General features: G+C 45.5%; 1 protein-coding gene across 3 annotated transcripts; it reads left to right on the top strand.

Annotated features, from left to right (window-relative positions):
- Positions 1–1,001: 1,001 nt before the first annotated feature.
- LOC311116063 (hippocalcin-like protein 4) lies at positions 1,002–18,113 on the top strand (the record flags this gene model as incomplete). Of its 3 annotated transcripts, none has more annotated exons than XM_084191194.1 (5): positions 1,002–1,087; positions 15,625–15,801; positions 17,361–17,479; positions 17,627–17,723; positions 17,916–18,113. In XM_084191194.1, the coding sequence occupies exons 1-5, from the start codon at positions 1,085–1,087 to the stop codon at positions 18,111–18,113; spliced, it is 594 nt and encodes a 197-aa protein (XP_084047320.1). In that variant the 5' UTR covers positions 1,002–1,084. The 3 variants fall into 3 exon arrangements, with proteins under 3 accessions (XP_084047320.1, XP_084047319.1, XP_084047321.1); XM_084191193.1 differs by having other exon boundaries at positions 1,002–1,371; XM_084191195.1 differs by lacking the exon at positions 1,002–1,087 and adding an exon at positions 1,227–1,313.
- Positions 18,114–18,581: the final 468 nt, after the last annotated feature.

The raw sequence follows: 18,581 nt of genomic DNA, 5'->3' as shown, positions 1-18,581 counted from the left end.
GCATGGTGATTTTAGGCTTGTGTGCGGCTGCTCGGCCATGGAAACCCATTTCATTAAGCTTCCGACAAACAGTTATTGTGCTGACGTTGCTTCCAGAGGCAGTTTGGAACGCGGTAGTGAGTGTTGCAGCCGAGGATAGATTATTTTTTACCCGCTACGCGCTTCAGCTTGTGTGCCGAGGTCAGACAATTTTTATGCGCTTCACACTTTAGCACTCGGCGGTCCCGTTCTGTGAACTTGTGTGGCCTACCACTTCGCGACTGACCTGTTGTTTCTTCTAGATGTTTCCATTTCACAATAACAGCACTTACAGTTGACCGGGGCAGCTCTAGCAGGGCAGACATTTGACCAACTGACTTGTCGGAAAGGTGGCATCCTATGACGGTGCCACGTTGAAAGTCACTGAGCTCTTCAGTAAGGCATTTCTACTGCTAATGTTTGTCTATGGAGATTGCACGGCTGTGTGCTCGACTTCATACACCTGTCAGCAACGGGTGTGGCTGAAATAGAATCCACTCATTTTAAGGGTTGTCCACATACTTTTGTATACATTGTGTATTAGCCACTGTAGGGTCAGGTAGGGTTTGCCAAACCCAGCGGTGTCCACATACTTTTGTATACACAGTGTAGCTGCCATCCGTTACATTGTCACTGTTGTTATTGTACTTGGTGGTTGGAACTCTGGGGATACTGTCTGGTTAAAGGTCTGAATGGCCTTGTTGCTGTTTGCCAGAACAACTAATCATTCGTGATCTCTTGTGACAGTGCTATCGATCTATATATGTGTCAGTCTGTCTGTCGGTCTGTATTGGACTGGTATATTGATTGATCTGTTTGCTTCCTGTGCCCACTGTAGTTTTTCCATTCTGATACTCTCTCTCTCTCCCTCCCTCCCTCCCTCCCTCCCTCCCTCCCTCCCTCCCTCCCTCCCTCCCTCCCTCCCTCCCTCCCTCCCTCTCTCTCTCTCTCTCTCTCTCTCTCTCTCTCTCTCTCTCTCTCTCTCTCTCTCTCTCTCTCTCTCTCTCTCTCTCTCTCTCTCTCTCTCCCTCTCCCTCTCCCTCTCCCTCTCCCTCTCCCTCAGTGCATGGTGAGATTTTTTTGGCGTTTGAGTGTTTGGTGTGGAGGGCTCTGTCCTAACTTATTTTCTATGGTGGAGGGTTAATGCACTGTTTGTTTTAGCAGTACCCACTGTTTATTTTTTTCAAAGTTAGGGAAAAAGAGGTTCAGTTTCCTGGGATTTTGAACGGTGTGGTGTGCGCAATGGTTTCGCAGCCTAGCGCGGAGGAGACGCTGTCGTTACGGCATGGATTCAGGTGTGTTCCCGAGAATGGAATTAAGGTGGAGGAGGTTCTGCTCGCGGTCGGCGAACAGGTAGGAGCTGAATGTATACATTCCGCTTCTAGAATGAACAAAGCTGTGGTTGTGTAAATAGCAAATTTGGTGGGTAGGCTCATTGCTATTGGAATATTTGTAAGGGGTGTGTTGGTGCCAATTTCTCCTCTTTCTACCTCTTCGACTAGGGTGGTAGTTGCAGATTTGCCTCCGTTTATTATGGATGATCAAATCAGGAAGGAGCTGAGTCGTTTTGGTAGGTTTGCTAGTGGTTTTTGTGTACTGTCAGCAGGTTTTCAGGCAGATGCCGTTAAGCATGTTGTTTCGTTCCGGAGGCAAGTGTTCATGTTTCTGAATAACAATGAGCAACAGTTAAATGTGCATTTTAAAGTGAGGCACGGGGAGGGGCTCTACGCAGGGTTTGCCAGCACATATAGTCTACGGTGCTTTGAGTGTGGGGATTTGGGTCATAAGAGCTTTGCGTGCCCACATAAAGGCCATAGACAAGGTGAGGGTTCAAGCGCCAGTGGGGGAAATCGAGGTCAACGTGCAGAGGGCCATGAGACGCAGGCAACAGAGGCTGGGCCTAGTCATGCTACAGATGGTAGTGTAGCTAAGGCTGCGTCTAGTAATGTTATAGACGGTGGTGTAGATGAGGCTGGCCTAGTCATGCTATAGATGGTGGTGTAGATGAGGCTGGGTCTAGTCAATCTATGGATGGTGGTGTAGCTGAGACTGGGTCTAGTCAATCTATGGATGGTGGTGTAGCTGAGGCTGGGTCTAGTCAATCTATGGATGGTGGTGTAGCTGAGACTGGGCTTAGTCAGGTTATGCTAGTGGATGAGGAGAGTATGGTGGGAATGGTAAACAACTATGGGGGTGGAGGAGGGTGTCATGCGGAAGAGGAAAAAGGGGGAGAAGAAAGGAGGTGGGAGGGGAGAGGCTGGTGTGGTCAATGGCAGCAAGGAACCTTTGTGCTGTGGGGGAGGCCCCGACTAGAGAGAAAGGGCAGGTGGTCAGGATGGGAGATGGAGATGAGGAGGAGGAAGGTGAGTCTGAGGAAGATGAGGAGGCTTTCTTTTCAGACTCCTCCTCAATGGGTCCAGAGCTGACAGACAGTCAGTCAGAGGGGTCAAAGTACACGGTGAAGGAACTGTCAAGGTTCCTGAATGAGACTAAGGGGAAAAAGGTTAATCTTGAGGCTTTTATTTGCGATCCGGGAAAGTTTGTAAGATCAGTACAACATGCTATGAAAAATGAGAGGCATGGTTGTTCTCTCACCCAGGAAACGGTTTAGGTTGAGGAAGTGGGTCACAACCGTGCGTAAAGGTCTACCTTCAGACGCTGTTTAGATGAATAGTTTCTTCCTGGCACTGGGGCTGTTTGAGCTTTGCTATTGGTCTCTTTCTTTGCTGGCTTTTCTCCCACTTCTTATGGAGACTCTTTGGGTAGACTCACTTAATATTAATGGTGCCAGAGATGCGGGAAAGAGGAATGTGTTGGGTGAATATGTAAAGCAAAACAATTGACAGGTGTTGTTTCTGCAGGAGAGGAATAGTGATGTGGTGAATGAAGTCGATTGGGGGCACTGGTGGAAAGGGGCAAGTGTGCTGAGCCATGGGACAAATGTTAGTGCAGGGGTGGCAGTCCTTTTTGTACCGGGTCTGTCTGTCAAAATGTTCTCCTCAAAAGAGGTGTGTAGGGGTAGACTGCTTGTAGTAAATGCAGAAATTAACAACAGGGGTTTTGTCTTTATAAATGTGTATCCGCCTAACACAGGGAGAGAGAGGGGGCTTCTATTTGGGTGTCTTAGACAGGAACTCTCACAGGTATCGCCTGAGGAGACGCTGGTGGTCGGCTGGGACTGGAACTGTAAGATGGATTTTACGAAAGACAGAAATGGATTGGAGCCTCATTCAGGCCCAGTGGGGTGTTAAGGGACATCATTCATCAGTTTGACCTAGTGGATGTTTGGAGAACTAGACATCCCAACACAAGACAGTATATATGGGTGAAGGTCTTTGGGGCTAGGGTGAGCGCAGCCCGGCTTGATCGATTGTACATGTCCAGGAATCAGAGCAATAGGCTGTTGGGCGCTAAAATTCTCCCGGTGTGTTTTTCGGATCATCACATAACCATGGCTCGGCTGTCTATTTCACCAGGGCCTCGGCAGGCATCCTATTGGAAGTTTAAGGTAAAGCTCTTACAAGATGCCACTTTTTGCTCAGGTTTCCAGACTTTTTGGGAAAGGTGGGGACAGCGAAGAGAGGAGTGTGAGTCTCTGCGTCAATGGTGGGTTGTGGGAAAAGTCCCAAATCCGGCTTTTCTGTCAACAGTACTACAGCTCGCTCATCCTCAGAGGCTAGGAGAGTATTGGGGGAACTCGAGCGTAGTATTAGTGAGATGGAGGTAGAGCTGGTGGGGCAAGGCAACGTAGGCCTCCAGGCTAATTTAGCTGAACTACGTAGGGACCGAGCGGTGAACCCAAGGGTATGCATTGTCTACGGCTTTCGGATGGGCGGGTGACCTCTGTGGTAGGGGAGATGCGGGAGCGGACTGTGGAGTTTTATACTGAGTTGTATAGTGCAGAACTGTGTGATCCTTTGTGTGCTCAGGTGTTGTTTGCAGAACTCCCTAAGCTCTCTCTGGCACAGAGGGATGAAATGGACATTCCCCTGTTGTCCCGTGAACTGGCAGAGGCCCTAACCCAGATGTCCCCCGGGGTTCTCTCTCTCTCTCTCTCTCTCTCTCTCTCTCTCTCTCTCTCTCTCTCTCTCTCTCTCTCTCTCTCTCTCTCTCTCTCTCTCAGGAACTGAAGACGTTGTTATGTCCAACTGTTAATGGCCAATCGTTAACATCCCTCACAATGATTGACAGATACACACACACACACACTCCCTCTCTGCATAGTGATGCATCTGCACTCCCCTGAGGAGTTAGATGTATCTGTCTGCAGCGGGACTGAATGTTGCAGATAATTGTATTTTCTGAGGAACTGAGGAGGCGAGTCACCCTGTAAGTGTTGCACTATAAACACACACACTTAGAGAGAGAGAGAGAGAGAGAGAGAGAGAGAGAGAGAGAGAGAGAGAGAGAGAGAGAGAGAGAGAGAGAGAGAGAGAGAGAGAGAGAGAGAGAATCAGTGTGTGTGTTTATAGTGCAACACATACAGGGTGACTCGCCTCCTCAGTTCCTCAGGAAATACAATTATCTGCAACATTCAGTCCCGCTGCAGACAGATACATCTAACTCCTCAGGGGAGTGCAGATGCATCACTATGCAGAGAGGGAGTGTGTGTGTGTGTATCTGTCAATCATTGTGAGGGATGTTAACGATTGGACATAACAACGTCTTCAGTTCCTGTCGGAGGTCATCCATGTCACAGCCTCTGACCTCCTTATAGGTTGGAAGCTGTGAAAAGGAGAGTGGTAGGGAAAGAGGGAGAGGGATCAAGAATGAGGTAGGGGGACGGATGGAAAGAAGTGTTCAACAAACACAAACGGAGACAAAAAGAGAAATAGAGAGAGAGAGAGAGAGAGAGAGAGAGAGAGAGAGAGAGAGAGAGAGAGAGAGAGAGAGAGAGAGAGAGAGAGAGCAAATTGAGCTGGCTAAATGTTGTGGAATTCAGGGAGTTCCTATAATTCAGGGAGGTCGCTATAAAAAGGAGATTGACAGCAGGAATGAGAGAAACAGATTGTCAATTAAAAGAAGAGAGAGAGAGAGAGAGAGAGAGAGAGAGAGAGAGAGAGAGAGAGAGAGAGAGAGAGAGAGAGATAATTGAATTGAGAGAGAGAGAGAGAGTTAGAAAGAGAGAGAGACCGAGAGATCGACACAGTTAGGAAAAAGGGAAAGTGGATACCTAGTCAGTTGCACAACTGAATGCATTCAACTGAAATGTATCTTCTGCATTTAACCCATCCCCTCTGAATCAGAGAGGTGCATAACCGACATCCACGTCATCGGCACCCGGGGATCAGTTGCTGTTGGGGGTAAACTGCCTTGCTCAAAGACAGAACGGCAGATTTTTCCACCTTGCCGGCTCGAGGATTCAAACTTTAAAAGCTAGAAAGAGAGACATAGAGATCAAGACAGTTAGCAAGAGAGAGACAGAGAGATCAAGACAGTTAGAAAGAGAGAGACAGAGAGATCAAGACAGTTAGAAAGAGAGAGGCATAGAGATCAAGACAGTTAGAAAAAGAGAGACCCATAGAGAGGGTGAGAGAGAGATGGAAATCTAGTGAGAGATACCCATAGAGAGGGTGAGAGAGATGGAAATCTAGTGAGAGATACCCATAGAGAGGGTGAGAGAGAAATGGAAATCTAGTGAGAGATACCCATAGAGAGGGTGAGAGAGAAATGGAAATCTAGTGAGAGATACCCATAGAGAGGGTGAGAGAGAGATGGAAATCTAGTGAGAGATACCCATAGAGAGGGTGAGAGAGAGATGGAAATCTAGTGAGAGATACCCATAGAGAGGGTGAGAGAGAGATGGAAATCTAGTGAGAGATACCCATAGAGAGGGTGAGAGAGATGGAAATTTAGTGAGAGATACCAATAGAGAGGGTGAGAGAGAAATGGAAATCTAGTGAGAGATACCCATAGAGAGGGTGAGAGAGAGATGGAAATCTAGTGAGAGATACCCATAGAGAGGGTGAGAGAGAGATGGAAATCTAGTGAGAGATACCCATAGAGAGGGTGAGAGAGAGATGGAAATCTAGTGAGAGATACCCATAGAGAGGGTGAGAGAGATGGAAATCTAGTGAAAGATACCCATAGAGAGGGTGAGAGAGATGGAAATCTAGTGAGAGATACCCATAGAGAGGGTGAGAGAGAGATGGAAATCTAGTGAGAGATACCCATAGAGAGGGTGAGAGAGAGATGGAAATCTAGTGAGAGATACCCATAGAGAGGGTGAGAGAGATGGAAATCTTGTGATAGATACCCATAGAGAGGGTGAGAGAGAGATTGAAATCTAGTGAGAGATACCCATAGAGAGGGTGAGAGAGAGATGGAAATCTAGTGAGAGATACCCATAGAGAGGATGAGAGAGAGATGGAAATCTAGTGAGCGATACCCATAGAGAGGGTGAGAGAGAGATGGAAATCTAGTGAGAGATACCCATAGAGAGGGTGAGAGAGAGATGGAAATCTAGTGAGAGATACCCATAGAGAGGGTGAGAGAGATGGAAATCTAGTGAGAGATACCCATAGAGAGGGTGAGAGAGAGATGGAAATCTAGTGAGAGATACCCATAGAGAGGGTGAGAGAGAGATGGAAATCTAGTGAGAGATACCCATAGAGAGGGTGAGAGAGAGATGGAAATCTAGTGAGAGATACACATAGAGAGGGTGAGAGAGAGATGGAAATCTAGTGAGAGATACCCATAGAGAGGGTGAGAGAGATGGAAATCTAGTGAGAGATACCCATAGAGAGGGTGAGAGAGAGATGGAAATCTAGTGAGAGATACCCATAGAGAGGGTGAGAGAGAGATGGAAATCTAGTGAGAGATACCCATAGAGAGGGTGAGAGAGAGATGGAAATCTAGTGAGAGATACCCATAGAGAGGGTGAGAGAGAGATGGAAATATAGTGAGAGATACCCATAGAGAGGATGAGAGAGAAATGGAAATCTAGTGAGAGATACCGAAAGAGAGGGTGAGAGAGAGATGGAAATCTAGTGAGAGATACCCATAGAGAGGGTGAGAGAGATGGAAATCTAGTGAGAGATACCCATAGAGAGGGTGAGAGAGAAATTGAAATCTAGTGAGAGATACCCATAGAGAGGGTGAGAGAGAGATGGACAAAAGAGAGGGATACAAATTGAGAAAAAGAGATGGACAGACAGAGGGACAGTTTGAATCCCCAAGCCGACTAGGTGACAAAAAAATGTGTCAACGTGCCCTTGCTTAAGTCACTTAAACCTAATTGTGCCTTTAAGTTGCTCTGGATAAGAGCACCTACTAAAGTGGAGAGAGCGAGAGACTCTTGGAGTAAGTGTCATGGCTATCATAATGGGGTAGTCAGTGTGGGACATGTGTACTAGGACATTCACTACAGGTACGGACTAGACTCTTGGCTGACTTTATTCACCTCAGGAGGGAAACATGGCTCTACAGGCGTTGCCACGACAGCACGAGCCCCTAACGTGTTCCAATTCCAAGATGCCGCTGTTACCTGCTGTCTGCGTCCTCCCTCCACTGTGCCTGTTGTGTTGCTGAAGACACAGCACCCCCCATCAGAACACCATCAACACACATATACAGAAGCACATTCGAAGTAGAGCCAACAGCCAACATTACTACAGAGACAGTTTCTATATCCTAGATTCCCATTCTGTTTCTGGCTGTCTGTCGGTCTGTCTGTATGCGGTAATGAATGAATGACTCACCACCGAATGGATTAGTCTTGCATGTTTTAATAAAAATGTTTTGTTGTTTTGACATCATGTCTGATCTGGTTCCACAAATCGAAATAAACAGATGGTTGCTTCCTGTTCAAATCTGACCTTTAGGAGATGATGTGGTCAAAATATTAGGCTATAATCTAATAGCATCCTTCCTTCTGCTCGTTCTAATTCCCTCGTGATGGAGACTTTACCTGCTATCTCCTGTACCTTCTGCCTTTGTCCCATCTGACATGAACCCTCAACCCTCTCTTCTTCTTCCCTGTTTTAAACTCTAAACCGGCTCTTAGCCACTGCTTCACTATGAGTCATGTGTGGAAGTGTCATGGCAGTCATAATGCTATTTATAATGGAGGGGTGGTGTGTGTGTCTGTGTGTGTGTCTGTGTGTGTGTGTGTGTGTGTGTGTGTGTGTGTGTGTGTGTGTGTGTGTGTGTGTGTGTGTGTGTGTGTGTCATGGCTGTCAAAGGGAGGTGGGTCAGTAAGTGAGTGACAGTGTGAATAGGGCCGTTTAGACACAACATCACACTGAGTGCCTGTGGCTGTGGGACTATATACTAGGACGTTTACTACAGGTCCCAACTAGACTAGCTAGTACCAGATAAAGAGATGGTTGCAGTCCTCCCAACAGACTAGACTAGCTAGTACCAGATAAAGAGATGGTTGCAGTCCTCCCAACAGACTAGACTAGTTAGTACCAGATAAAGAGATGGTTGCAGTCCTCCCAACAGACTAGACTAGCTAGTACCAGATAAAGAGATGGTTGCAGTCCTCCCAACAGACTAGACTAGTTAGTACCAGATAAAGAGATGGTTGCAGTCCTCCCAACAGACTAGACTAGCTAGTACCAGATAAAGAGATGGTTGCGGTCCTCCCAACAGACTAGACTAGCTAGTACCAGATGAAGAGATGGTTGCAGTCCTCCCAACAGACTAGACTAGCTAATACCAGATAAAGAGATGGTTGCGGTCCTCCCAACAGACTAGACTAGCTAATACCAGATAAAGAGATTGTTGCAGTCCTCCCAACAGACTAGACTAACTAATACCAGATAAAGAGAAGGTTGCGGTCCTCCCAACAGACTAGACTAGCTAGTACCAGATGAAGAGATGGTTGCGGTCCTCCCAACAGACTAGACTAGCTAGTACCAGATGAAGAGATGGTTGCGGTCCTCCCAACAGACTAGACTAGTTAGTACCAGATAAAGAGATGGTTGCAGTCCTCCCAACAGACTAGACTAGTTAGTACCAGATGAAGAGATGGTTGCGGTCCTCCCAACAGACTAGACTAGTTAGTACCAGATGAAGAGATGGTTGCGGTCCTCCCAACAGACTAGACTAGTTAGTACCAGATGAAGAGATGGTTGCGGTCCTCCCAACAGACTAGACTAGTTAGTACCAGATGAAGAGATGGTTGCGGTCCTCCCAACAGACTAGACTAGTTAGTACCAGATGAAGAGATGGTTGCGGTCCTCCCAACAGACTAGACTAGCTAGTACCAGATGAAGAGATGGTTGCGGTCCTCCCAACAGACTAGACTAGTTAGTACCAGATAAAGAGATGGTTGCAGTCCTCCCAACAGACTAGACTAGCTAGTACCAGATAAAGAGATGGTTGCGGTCCTCCCAACAGACTAGACTAGCTAGTACCAGATAAAGAGATGGTTGCGGTCCTCCCAACAGACTAGACTAGTTAGTACCAGATAAAGAGATGGTTGCGGTCCTCCCAACAGACTAGACTAGCTAGTACCAGATGAAGAGATGGTTGCGGTCCTCCCAACAGACTAGACTAGTTAGTACCAGATGAAGAGATGGTTGCGGTCCTCCCAACAGACTAGACTAGTTAGTACCAGATAAAGAGATGGTTGCGGTCCTCCCAACAGACTAGACTAGCTAGTACCAGATGAAGAGATGGTTGCGGTCCTCCCAACAGACTAGACTAGTTAGTACCAGATAAAGAGATGGTTGCGGTCCTCCCAACAGACTAGACTAGTTAGTACCAGATGAAGAGATGGTTGCGGTCCTCCCAACAGACTAGACTAGCTAGTACCAGATGAAGAGATGGTTGCGGTCCTCCCAACAGACTAGACTAGCTAGTACCAGATAAAGAGATGGTTGCGGTCCTCCCAACAGACTAGACTAGTTAGTACCAGATAAAGAGATGGTTGCGGTCCTCCCAACAGACTAGACTAGTTAGTACCAGATGAAGAGATGGTTGCGGTCCTCCCAACAGGACCGTACACCGTACAAACAGTTCGGTCACAGACTCGTTGAGCAATTATGACATCTTAATGGCTAATTAAATGACACATATTTAACACGAATTTGACGAAGACTTGCGGTTCAGAACAACAAAGACAAAAACAAAAAACCTTAAAACATACAGTATCAGTCAAAGGTTTGGACACACCTACTCATTCAAGGGTTTTTCTTTATTTGTACTATTTTCTACATTGAAGAATAATAGTGAAGACATCAAAACTATGAAATAACACATATGGAATCATGTAGTAACGAAAAAAAAGTGTTAAACAAATCAAAATATATTTTATATTTGAGATTCTTCAAATAGCCACCCTTTGCCTTGATGACAGCTTTGCACACTCTTGGCATACTCTCAAATATATTCTGATTTGTTTAACACTTTTTTGGTTACTACATGATTCCATATGTGTTATTTCATAGTTTTGATGGCTTCACTATTATTCTACAATGTAGAAAATAGTAAAAATAAAGAAAAACCCTTCAATGAGCAGGTGTTCTAAAACCTTTGACCGGTAGTGTCTATTAATATATTTATTTTTGTTTTACCCAAATCAAAATGGCCTCCCGGTCTTTAAAATTCCAAAGGGGCAGGTGTTCTGTACAGGAATAGCCCTATCTGGACACATGTCTGCCTCCCAATAGTATTCTATCCCTTTGACTTGAGCTGGTTATTTGATTGGGTGCATTTCCATCAATTCCTATTTGATTGAATAATTGATTTGTAATTTGATTGTCTCTTGACTGTTTGTGTGTGTTCCAGTCCAGAGGTGATTGCGTGCTTGCTTAATTGATTGATTGATCGATCGATCAATCAACTGATTGTGTGCATTGCCAAGAAATCTCAGTTGATTGGGTGACACGTTTAAGGGGTCCTTATTACAGTGTAATTACATGTGTAATTACACTGTAACATGTATTGTAGCTAACTGTAACGACTCAATATAATAACAACATGTACCTGGTAGTATGTTTTTTTCTTTTAACGCAATTCATATGATATGTTACGAATCCAATTCGTACTATATGCTACAAATTTGTTCAGCTTCAGATCCTGGAGTGCGTCTTTAAGTACCGGTGCTTTAGTTTACACCACTGCCGATAGCATCCCAACACACCATGTTTCAAACCCTGTGATATGTGTTAGCCAACTGACAACCGATCTCCTCATGAGACGCAACTCTGCTTAGATCGCTACGTAGTAAGTTAATTTTGGTTGTTGTTGTTTGCTAGTTTAGTGAGCTGGCTAACGCTGTCGCTCCTGGCAACTACTGAGCTAGCAACGCTGTCGCTCCTGGCAACTACTGAGCTAGCAACGCTGTCGCTCCTGGCAACTACTGAGCTAGCAACGCTGTCGCTCCTGGCAACTACTGAGCTAGCCTAGTTAGATTGCTAGTTGGCTGGTAATATTAAGTATACATTCCTTCGTAATCAGTTAAAATAGGACAAAGCGTAGAATTGACTCCAATTTGCTTTTCAGCACTGACGTTGTGGCCCGGGCAATTCTTTGGACATCGTTTACGGTGAACTTTGGCATCTCCTGAAGGCACAGAGAGAGAACCTCTGCCATTTTCACGCACTGAGGGACGACTTCCGGCTGTGCTGGAAATAGTGGGTTGGATGTGATGAAATGGTGCAATTATTTCTTTATCCCAGGAATTATGGCATGTCAAGGAATGAAGGCTTAGTGTCTGTCCATCTGCACAGCACGCTCGATATAACGATGACCTCGAACGTGTCCCTTTGTAAAAGAACGAGGTCAGGAAGAAGGTCAGTGTGTGAAATCCAGACATGATAGATTGCTCCCGAGTGGCGCAGCGGTCTAAGGCACTGCATCTCAGTGCTCGAGGCGTCACTACAGACCCCCTGGTTCGATTCCAGGCTGTATCGCAACTGGGCCGTGATTGGGAGTCCCATAGGGCGGGGCACAATTGGCCCAGGTTTGGCCGGTGTAGGCAGTCATTGTAAATAAGAATTTGTTCATAATAATATGCCATTTAGCAGATGCGTGCATACATTTATTTTGTGTATGGGTGGTATGGGTGGTGCCGGGGATCGAACCCACTACCTTGGCACTTTTTTAACGAAATTAAAACATTGTTGTGTCAGACAAAAATGTCAAGACGTAAGTGTTCCATGCAATTTATTTAGATTTTAATTCTACGATTTGGTTGAAAGTAATAAATAGGGTAATAAGTAATAAATTATTGATAAATATTCTGAAATAGGGAATAGGATGCCAGACATAATAACACTAAAGAGGCCTGTGTGATAAAGAGCTGAACAGCTGCACTGACTGACCGACTGACAGGCTGAATGACAGACTGACAGGCTGACTGACAGGCTGAATGACAGACTGACTGGCTGACTGACTGAATGACAGACTGACTGACTGACAGGCTGACTGACAGACTGACTGACTGACAGGCTGACTGACAGACTGACTAGCTGACAGGCTGAATGACAGACTGACTGGCTGACTGACTGACTGACTGTCAGGCTGAATGACAGACTGACTGGCTGACTGACTGACTGACAGGCTGACTGACAGACTGACTGGCTGACTGACAGACTGACTGACTGACAGGCTGACTGACAGACTGACTGGCTGACTGACAGACTGACTGACTGACAGGCTGAATGACAGACTGACTGGCTGACTGACTGACTGACTGTCAGGCTGAATGACAGACTGACTGGCTGACTGACTGACAGGCTGAATGACAGACTGACTGGCTGACTGACTGACTGACTGTCAGGCTGAATGACAGACTGACTGGCTGACTGACTGACAGGCTGAATGACTGACTGAGGCTCTGGCGAACTGTAGCTAGCTAGGTAGCTAGCGAGCTAGGAAACGTAGCTAGCTACACTACATGACAAAAAACAATGTGGACACCTGCTTGCCGAACATCTCATTCCAAAAATCATGGGCATTAGAGTTGGTCCCCCTTTTCTACTATAACAGCCTCCACTCTTCTGGGAAGGCTTTCCACTAGATCATTGCAACCGCCAAACCTAGATTCGTCCGTCGGACTGCCAGATGGTGAAACGTGATTCATCACTCCAGAGAACGCGTTTCCACTGCTCCAGAGTCCAACGGCGGTGAGCTTTACACCACTCCATCAGACGCTTGGCATCGCGCATGTTGATCTTAGGCTTGTGTGCGGCTGCTCGGCCATGGAAACTAACAATTCTTGTGCTGATATTGCTTACAGAGGCAGTTTGGAACTCTGTAGTGAGTGTCGCTACCGAGGACACTGCAGTCCCGTTCTGTGAGCTTGTGTGGCCTACCACTTCGCGGCTGAGCCGTTGTTGCTCCTAGACGTTTCCACTTCACAATAACAGCACTTACAGTTGACCGGGGCCGCTCTAGCAGGGCAGACATTTGATGAACTGACTTGTTGGAAAGGTGGCATCCTATGACGGTGCCACGTTGAAAGTCACTGAGCTCTTCAGTAAGGCCATTCTACTGCCAATGTTTGTCTATGGAGATTGCATGATTGTGTTCTCGAATTTTATACACCTGTCAGCAATGGGTGTGGCTGAAATAGCCGAATCCACTAATTTGAAGGGTTGTCCACATACTTCTGTATATATAATGTAGGTAGAAAACGTTAGCTGGCACTTCTGTTAGTCCTACCAATTCGGCTAGCTAGCTAACTAGTTACCATAGCACATTCTACAGAATAGACTTTCCATGCAATCTGTTGAGTTTTGTTTGTATTAGCTAGCATGCTAGCTAGCTAGCTAGTTTTCTAACCTTGACTAGCTAGCTAGCTAAGTTACCTAACCTAAAGCTGTCAAAAAGCTATGCTATGGTCGCTACTCGCTAACTAACTAGCTAGCTAGCTGGGCTCACCATTGTGTGAAGCTACCCACAATAGTGATTAGCCACAACAGTAGAATTTACGTTTCACCTTCACAATAAAGGTCCCCCATTGCAAGTGATGCAAATGGAGCGCATCCAGCATGTTAACATTAGCTAGCAACGTGTGTCAACATACACTATGAGGAACATTAGTTCCTTTTCAATGTCGCTAAACACTAGCTAACTTATTAGTGTTAGCACAGATAGGCCCAGATATTTCACCAGAAGTATAAATGAGAAGCATCCAGTTGGAGTTTCCTCTCCCCGACAAATATGGTGGGGAGAGGAAGCTCAGTGGCCGGCAGTGGGATGGTATGGAGCGAAATGGAACTGGGCTGACTTTCTGACGATTTTCTCATCGATTAAACGTTTGATCTCAATACAGTTTTCTGTTCCCAAATTATTGTACGAAGAGAGAGGACTCCCTTTGCCAAAGTTTTTTTTTTTTTTTTTGCTATGCGATGTTTAGAAGGAGTGCAAGAGCGAATTGATTTATTGCACATATGCACTTCACAGACTAGGCGTTCCCTAACAGAAATATGCAAATACATGCTAGAACGTGCCAATAGCATCTTGCTTGCTCATGCTTGGCCCTGCCCACCTCCTTGCTTGTTCTGCCCACTCCACTCGCTAGCTTCCCATTGGAAACAACAGGGTGTGGTCTATCTTGGGTTAGTTATAAAAATATTTGGTGTTAGCTTATTATTATTATTATTATTCATTTATTTTATTTTACCTTTATTTAACTAGGCAAGTCAGTTAAGAACAAATTCTTATTTACAATGACGGCCTACACCGGCCAAACCCGGACGACGCTGGGCCAATTGTGCGCCGCATGGGAAAATGCTTACAAGAAAGAAACATGTGAAGACAGAGACAGAGTTGTTGATTTCTATTGTTACTTGAAGTAGACAATGCCGTTTTTTCTAAATTAGCTATCTAGGCTAATCACCATTCTATAGGCTACAGATTTGAGTCACCACTAGAATACTTACTTTTATATCTTTATTTAATCTAATTAATCTAATTATTAATTTAACGATAAAAATCCAAATGATTTTGTAAGAAATGTAATGTATTTTTACATGTTGCAATAAAGTTGACTAAAGTAGATGCTCATCTATTGTTTGTAAGTATTTTCACTTGGTAATGAATAGTAGGCCTAAGTAATTATGTAGAAGTTGCTAAATCCTGTGTAGTAATTACATTTTAGTTATGTAGATATCTGTGATGTAGTAGTGTATTTATTTATCACTTGCATGGTCAGAAGCTAAACTATGCTTTGAAATAGTGTCTTATTCCTCACCTGGGACGACACTCGTATTAGATCTGTTTTCGTGAACTCAACCAAGTTAACCCGGATGGTACGCTTTTATTTTGGAGGCAAGTGCTAGCAACAACGTTGACTGGAGATATATTTTTGAACACTGCACATTCATGGTTAAGTAATTAGAGTCTATTGAGCGTAGTTTATAATCTCTCAGACACCCAGTGCATCCCACAAGGGATCCCAACCTTTGTCACAGTTGTTCATGTATCGGATGCAGCTGAGAAGAAGTTGGTGAATTTAGTGGAAACCTGCCCTTTTGTATTAAAGCATGGTAACAAGCATTCATTGTTCAACTTCTGTAATTACAGACCGCAATTACTTCCAATTACATGTTATTATTGTTTAGTGTCATGTAATAAGGACCCCTTAAAAGGAAACGTTGATTGTTCAATCATTGCTTGATTTGCTTGTGTCTCTGTTTGTTTCTCCAGAGAAGAGACTTTGTGATGGGGAAAGGAAACAGTAAGCTGGCACCGGAGGTCCTGGATGACCTCACCAAGAGTACTGAGTTCAACGAGGCTGAGCTCAAGCAGTGGTACAAAGGCTTCCTCAAAGACTGTCCCACCGGTATACTGAATCTAGAGGAGTTCCAACAACTATATGTCAAGGTGAGGGAGGGAGGGAGAGAGAGAGAGACTTCAATACTTTCTCACTGGCATTCTGAATCTAGAGTTCCAACCACTATATGTCAAGGTGAGAGAGGAGGGAGAGTCCCCTAAGCAAGCTGGTCCTGGGGCTCTGTTCACAAACACAAACAGAGCCCCAGGACAGCAACACAATTAGACCTAACCAAATCATGAGAAAACAAAAAGATAATTACTTCACACATTGGAAAGAATTTACAAAAAAAAACAGAGCAAACTAGAATGTTATTTGGCCCTTAACAGAGAGTACACAGTGGCAGAATACCTGACCACCAGGACTGACCCAAAATGAAGGAAAGCTTTTACTATGTACAGACTCAGTGAGAATAGCCTTGCTATTGAGAAAGGCTCCCGTAGGCAGACCTGGCTCTCAAGAGAAGACAGGCTATGTGCACACTGCCCACAAAATGAGGTGGAAACTGAGCTGCACTTCCTAACCTCCTGCAAATGTATGATCATATTAGAGACACATATTTCCCTCAGATTACACAGATCCACAAAGAATTCGGAAACAAATCCAATTTGGATAAACTCCCATATCTATTGGGTGAAATACCATAGTGTGCCATCAGAGCAGCAAGATTTGTGTTCTGTTGCCGCAAGAAAAGGGCAACCAGTGAAGAACAAACACCATTGTAAATACAACCCATATTTATGTTTATTTATTTTCCTTTTTGTACTTTAACTATTTGCACATCGCTACAACACTGTATATAGACATAATATGACACTTGAAATGTCTTTATTCTTTTTGAACTGTTGTGAGTGTAATGTTTACAGTAAAAAATTTATTGTTTAATTCACTTTTGTTTATCATCTATTTCACTTGCTTTGGCAATGTAAACATATGTTTCCCATGCCAATAAAGCCCCTTAAATTGGAGAGAGAGAGAGAGAGAGAGAGAGAGAGAGAGAGAGAGAGAGAGAGAGAGAGAGAGAGAGAGAGAGAGAGAGACTTTCCCAATGGCATTCTGAATCTAGAGTTCCAACCACTAAGTTATGTCAAGGTGAGGGAGGAGGGAGAGGGAGGGATGAGGAAGGAGACAGATGGTGATTATTGAAAGGGGGAGGAGTAGCAGTAAATAGTGGGGAAGAAGAGAAGGAAGGGAGGACAGTGGTACATGGCCTTCCTAAAGCTTTCCCACTGTCATACTCAAAGGAAGAAAGTCATTTGGAGTAGAGGGATTTTGGGTTTTACATCCTACCATTGTAGTACATTATTTTTGACCATGGCCCATTTCGGACGCAGCCATTCATATCCTCAGAAACCCTACTGCTCAATCTATTGACCTGACCTCCAGTGACCTCCAGTGACCTCCAGTGACCTCCATATCCTCAGAAACCCTACTGCTCAATCTATTGACCTGACCTCCAGTGACCTCCAGTGACCTCCAGTGACCTCCAGTGACCTCCATATCCTCAGAAACCCTACTGCTCAATCTATTGACCTGACCTCCAGTGACCTCCAGTGACCTCCAGTGACCTCCAGTCTGTCACATTTCTTTCTCTCTTTTTCTTATTCAGTTCTTTCCGTATGGCGACGCGTCTAAGTTCGCCCAGCACGCCTTCCGGACCTTCGATAAGAACGGTGACGGGACCATTGACTTCCGGGAGTTTATCTGTGCTCTGTCAATCACCTCAAGGTACGTTTCATAACACAGGTGATGTCAGGTGTGACGGTGCGCACACGCTCACACACACACACACACACACACACACACACACACACACACACACACACACACACACCTGCATATTTATATTTGACAGTTCTTTCCATCAACCTTTAGGGGGAGCTTTGAGCAGAAACTCAACTGGGCCTTCAACATGTATGACTTAGACGGAGACGGCAAGATCACACGCATGGAGATGCTGGAGATTATAGAGGTGTGTGTTTCTGTGTGTGTGTTTCTGTGTGTGTTTGAGTGTGCCTGTCTGCATTATTGTGTGTATGCTTGTGTGTGCGCCCATTTGTGTGCGTGTGCATTTACTGTGTGTGTGTGTACTCACTGATGACTCACTGTGTGTGCATATTGCTTTACCGACCACCTCCTCTCTCTCCCTCTTTCTGTTTCCTAGGCGATCTATAAAATGGTTGGCACGGTGATAATGATGCGTATGAACGAGGACGGGCTGACTCCCCAGCAGCGCGTGGATAAAATCTTCTCCAAGATGGATAAAGATCACAACGATGAGATCACACTGGAGGAGTTCAAAGAGGCAGCCAAGAGTGATCCCTCCATCGTCCTACTGCTGCAGTGTGACATGCAGAAATAGAGGAGGAAGGGATAGAGGGAGGGAGGGAGGGTGGAGGTAGGAGGTGAGGGAGGGAGGGAGGGAGATGACAAGTTTGACCTCTCATTGTACTATTGTTGCCAATTGATATGGGAGGGAGGGAGGGAGGAGGAGGTGAGGGAGGGAGGGAGGGAGGAGGTGAGGGAGGGAGGGAGGGAGGCAGGGGGTGGAGAGCCTCTACTTCTGCTGTAGGATCTGCAGAAGTAGGGGTGGAGAGACTGGTAGGGTGAATAGAGGAGGGGAGGTAGAGACGGAGGAGAGCAGGGTAGAGAGGGGTGGAGAGACTGGTAGGGTGAATAGAGGAGGGGAGGTAGAGACGGAGGAGAGCAGGGTAGAGAGGGGTGGAGAGACTGGTAGAGTGAATAGAGGAGGGGAGGTAGAGACAGAGGAGACCAGAGTAGAGAGGGGTGGAGAGACTGGTAGGGTGAATAGAGGAGGGGAGGGGAGGTA

This window comes from Coregonus lavaretus, assembly GCF_964263955.1.
Source record: "Coregonus lavaretus genome assembly, contig: HAP1_SCAFFOLD_3824, whole genome shotgun sequence".
Classification (NCBI taxonomy): Eukaryota; Metazoa; Chordata; class Actinopteri; order Salmoniformes; family Salmonidae; genus Coregonus; species Coregonus lavaretus.
This window is presented reverse-complemented; position numbering and strand designations above follow the sequence as displayed.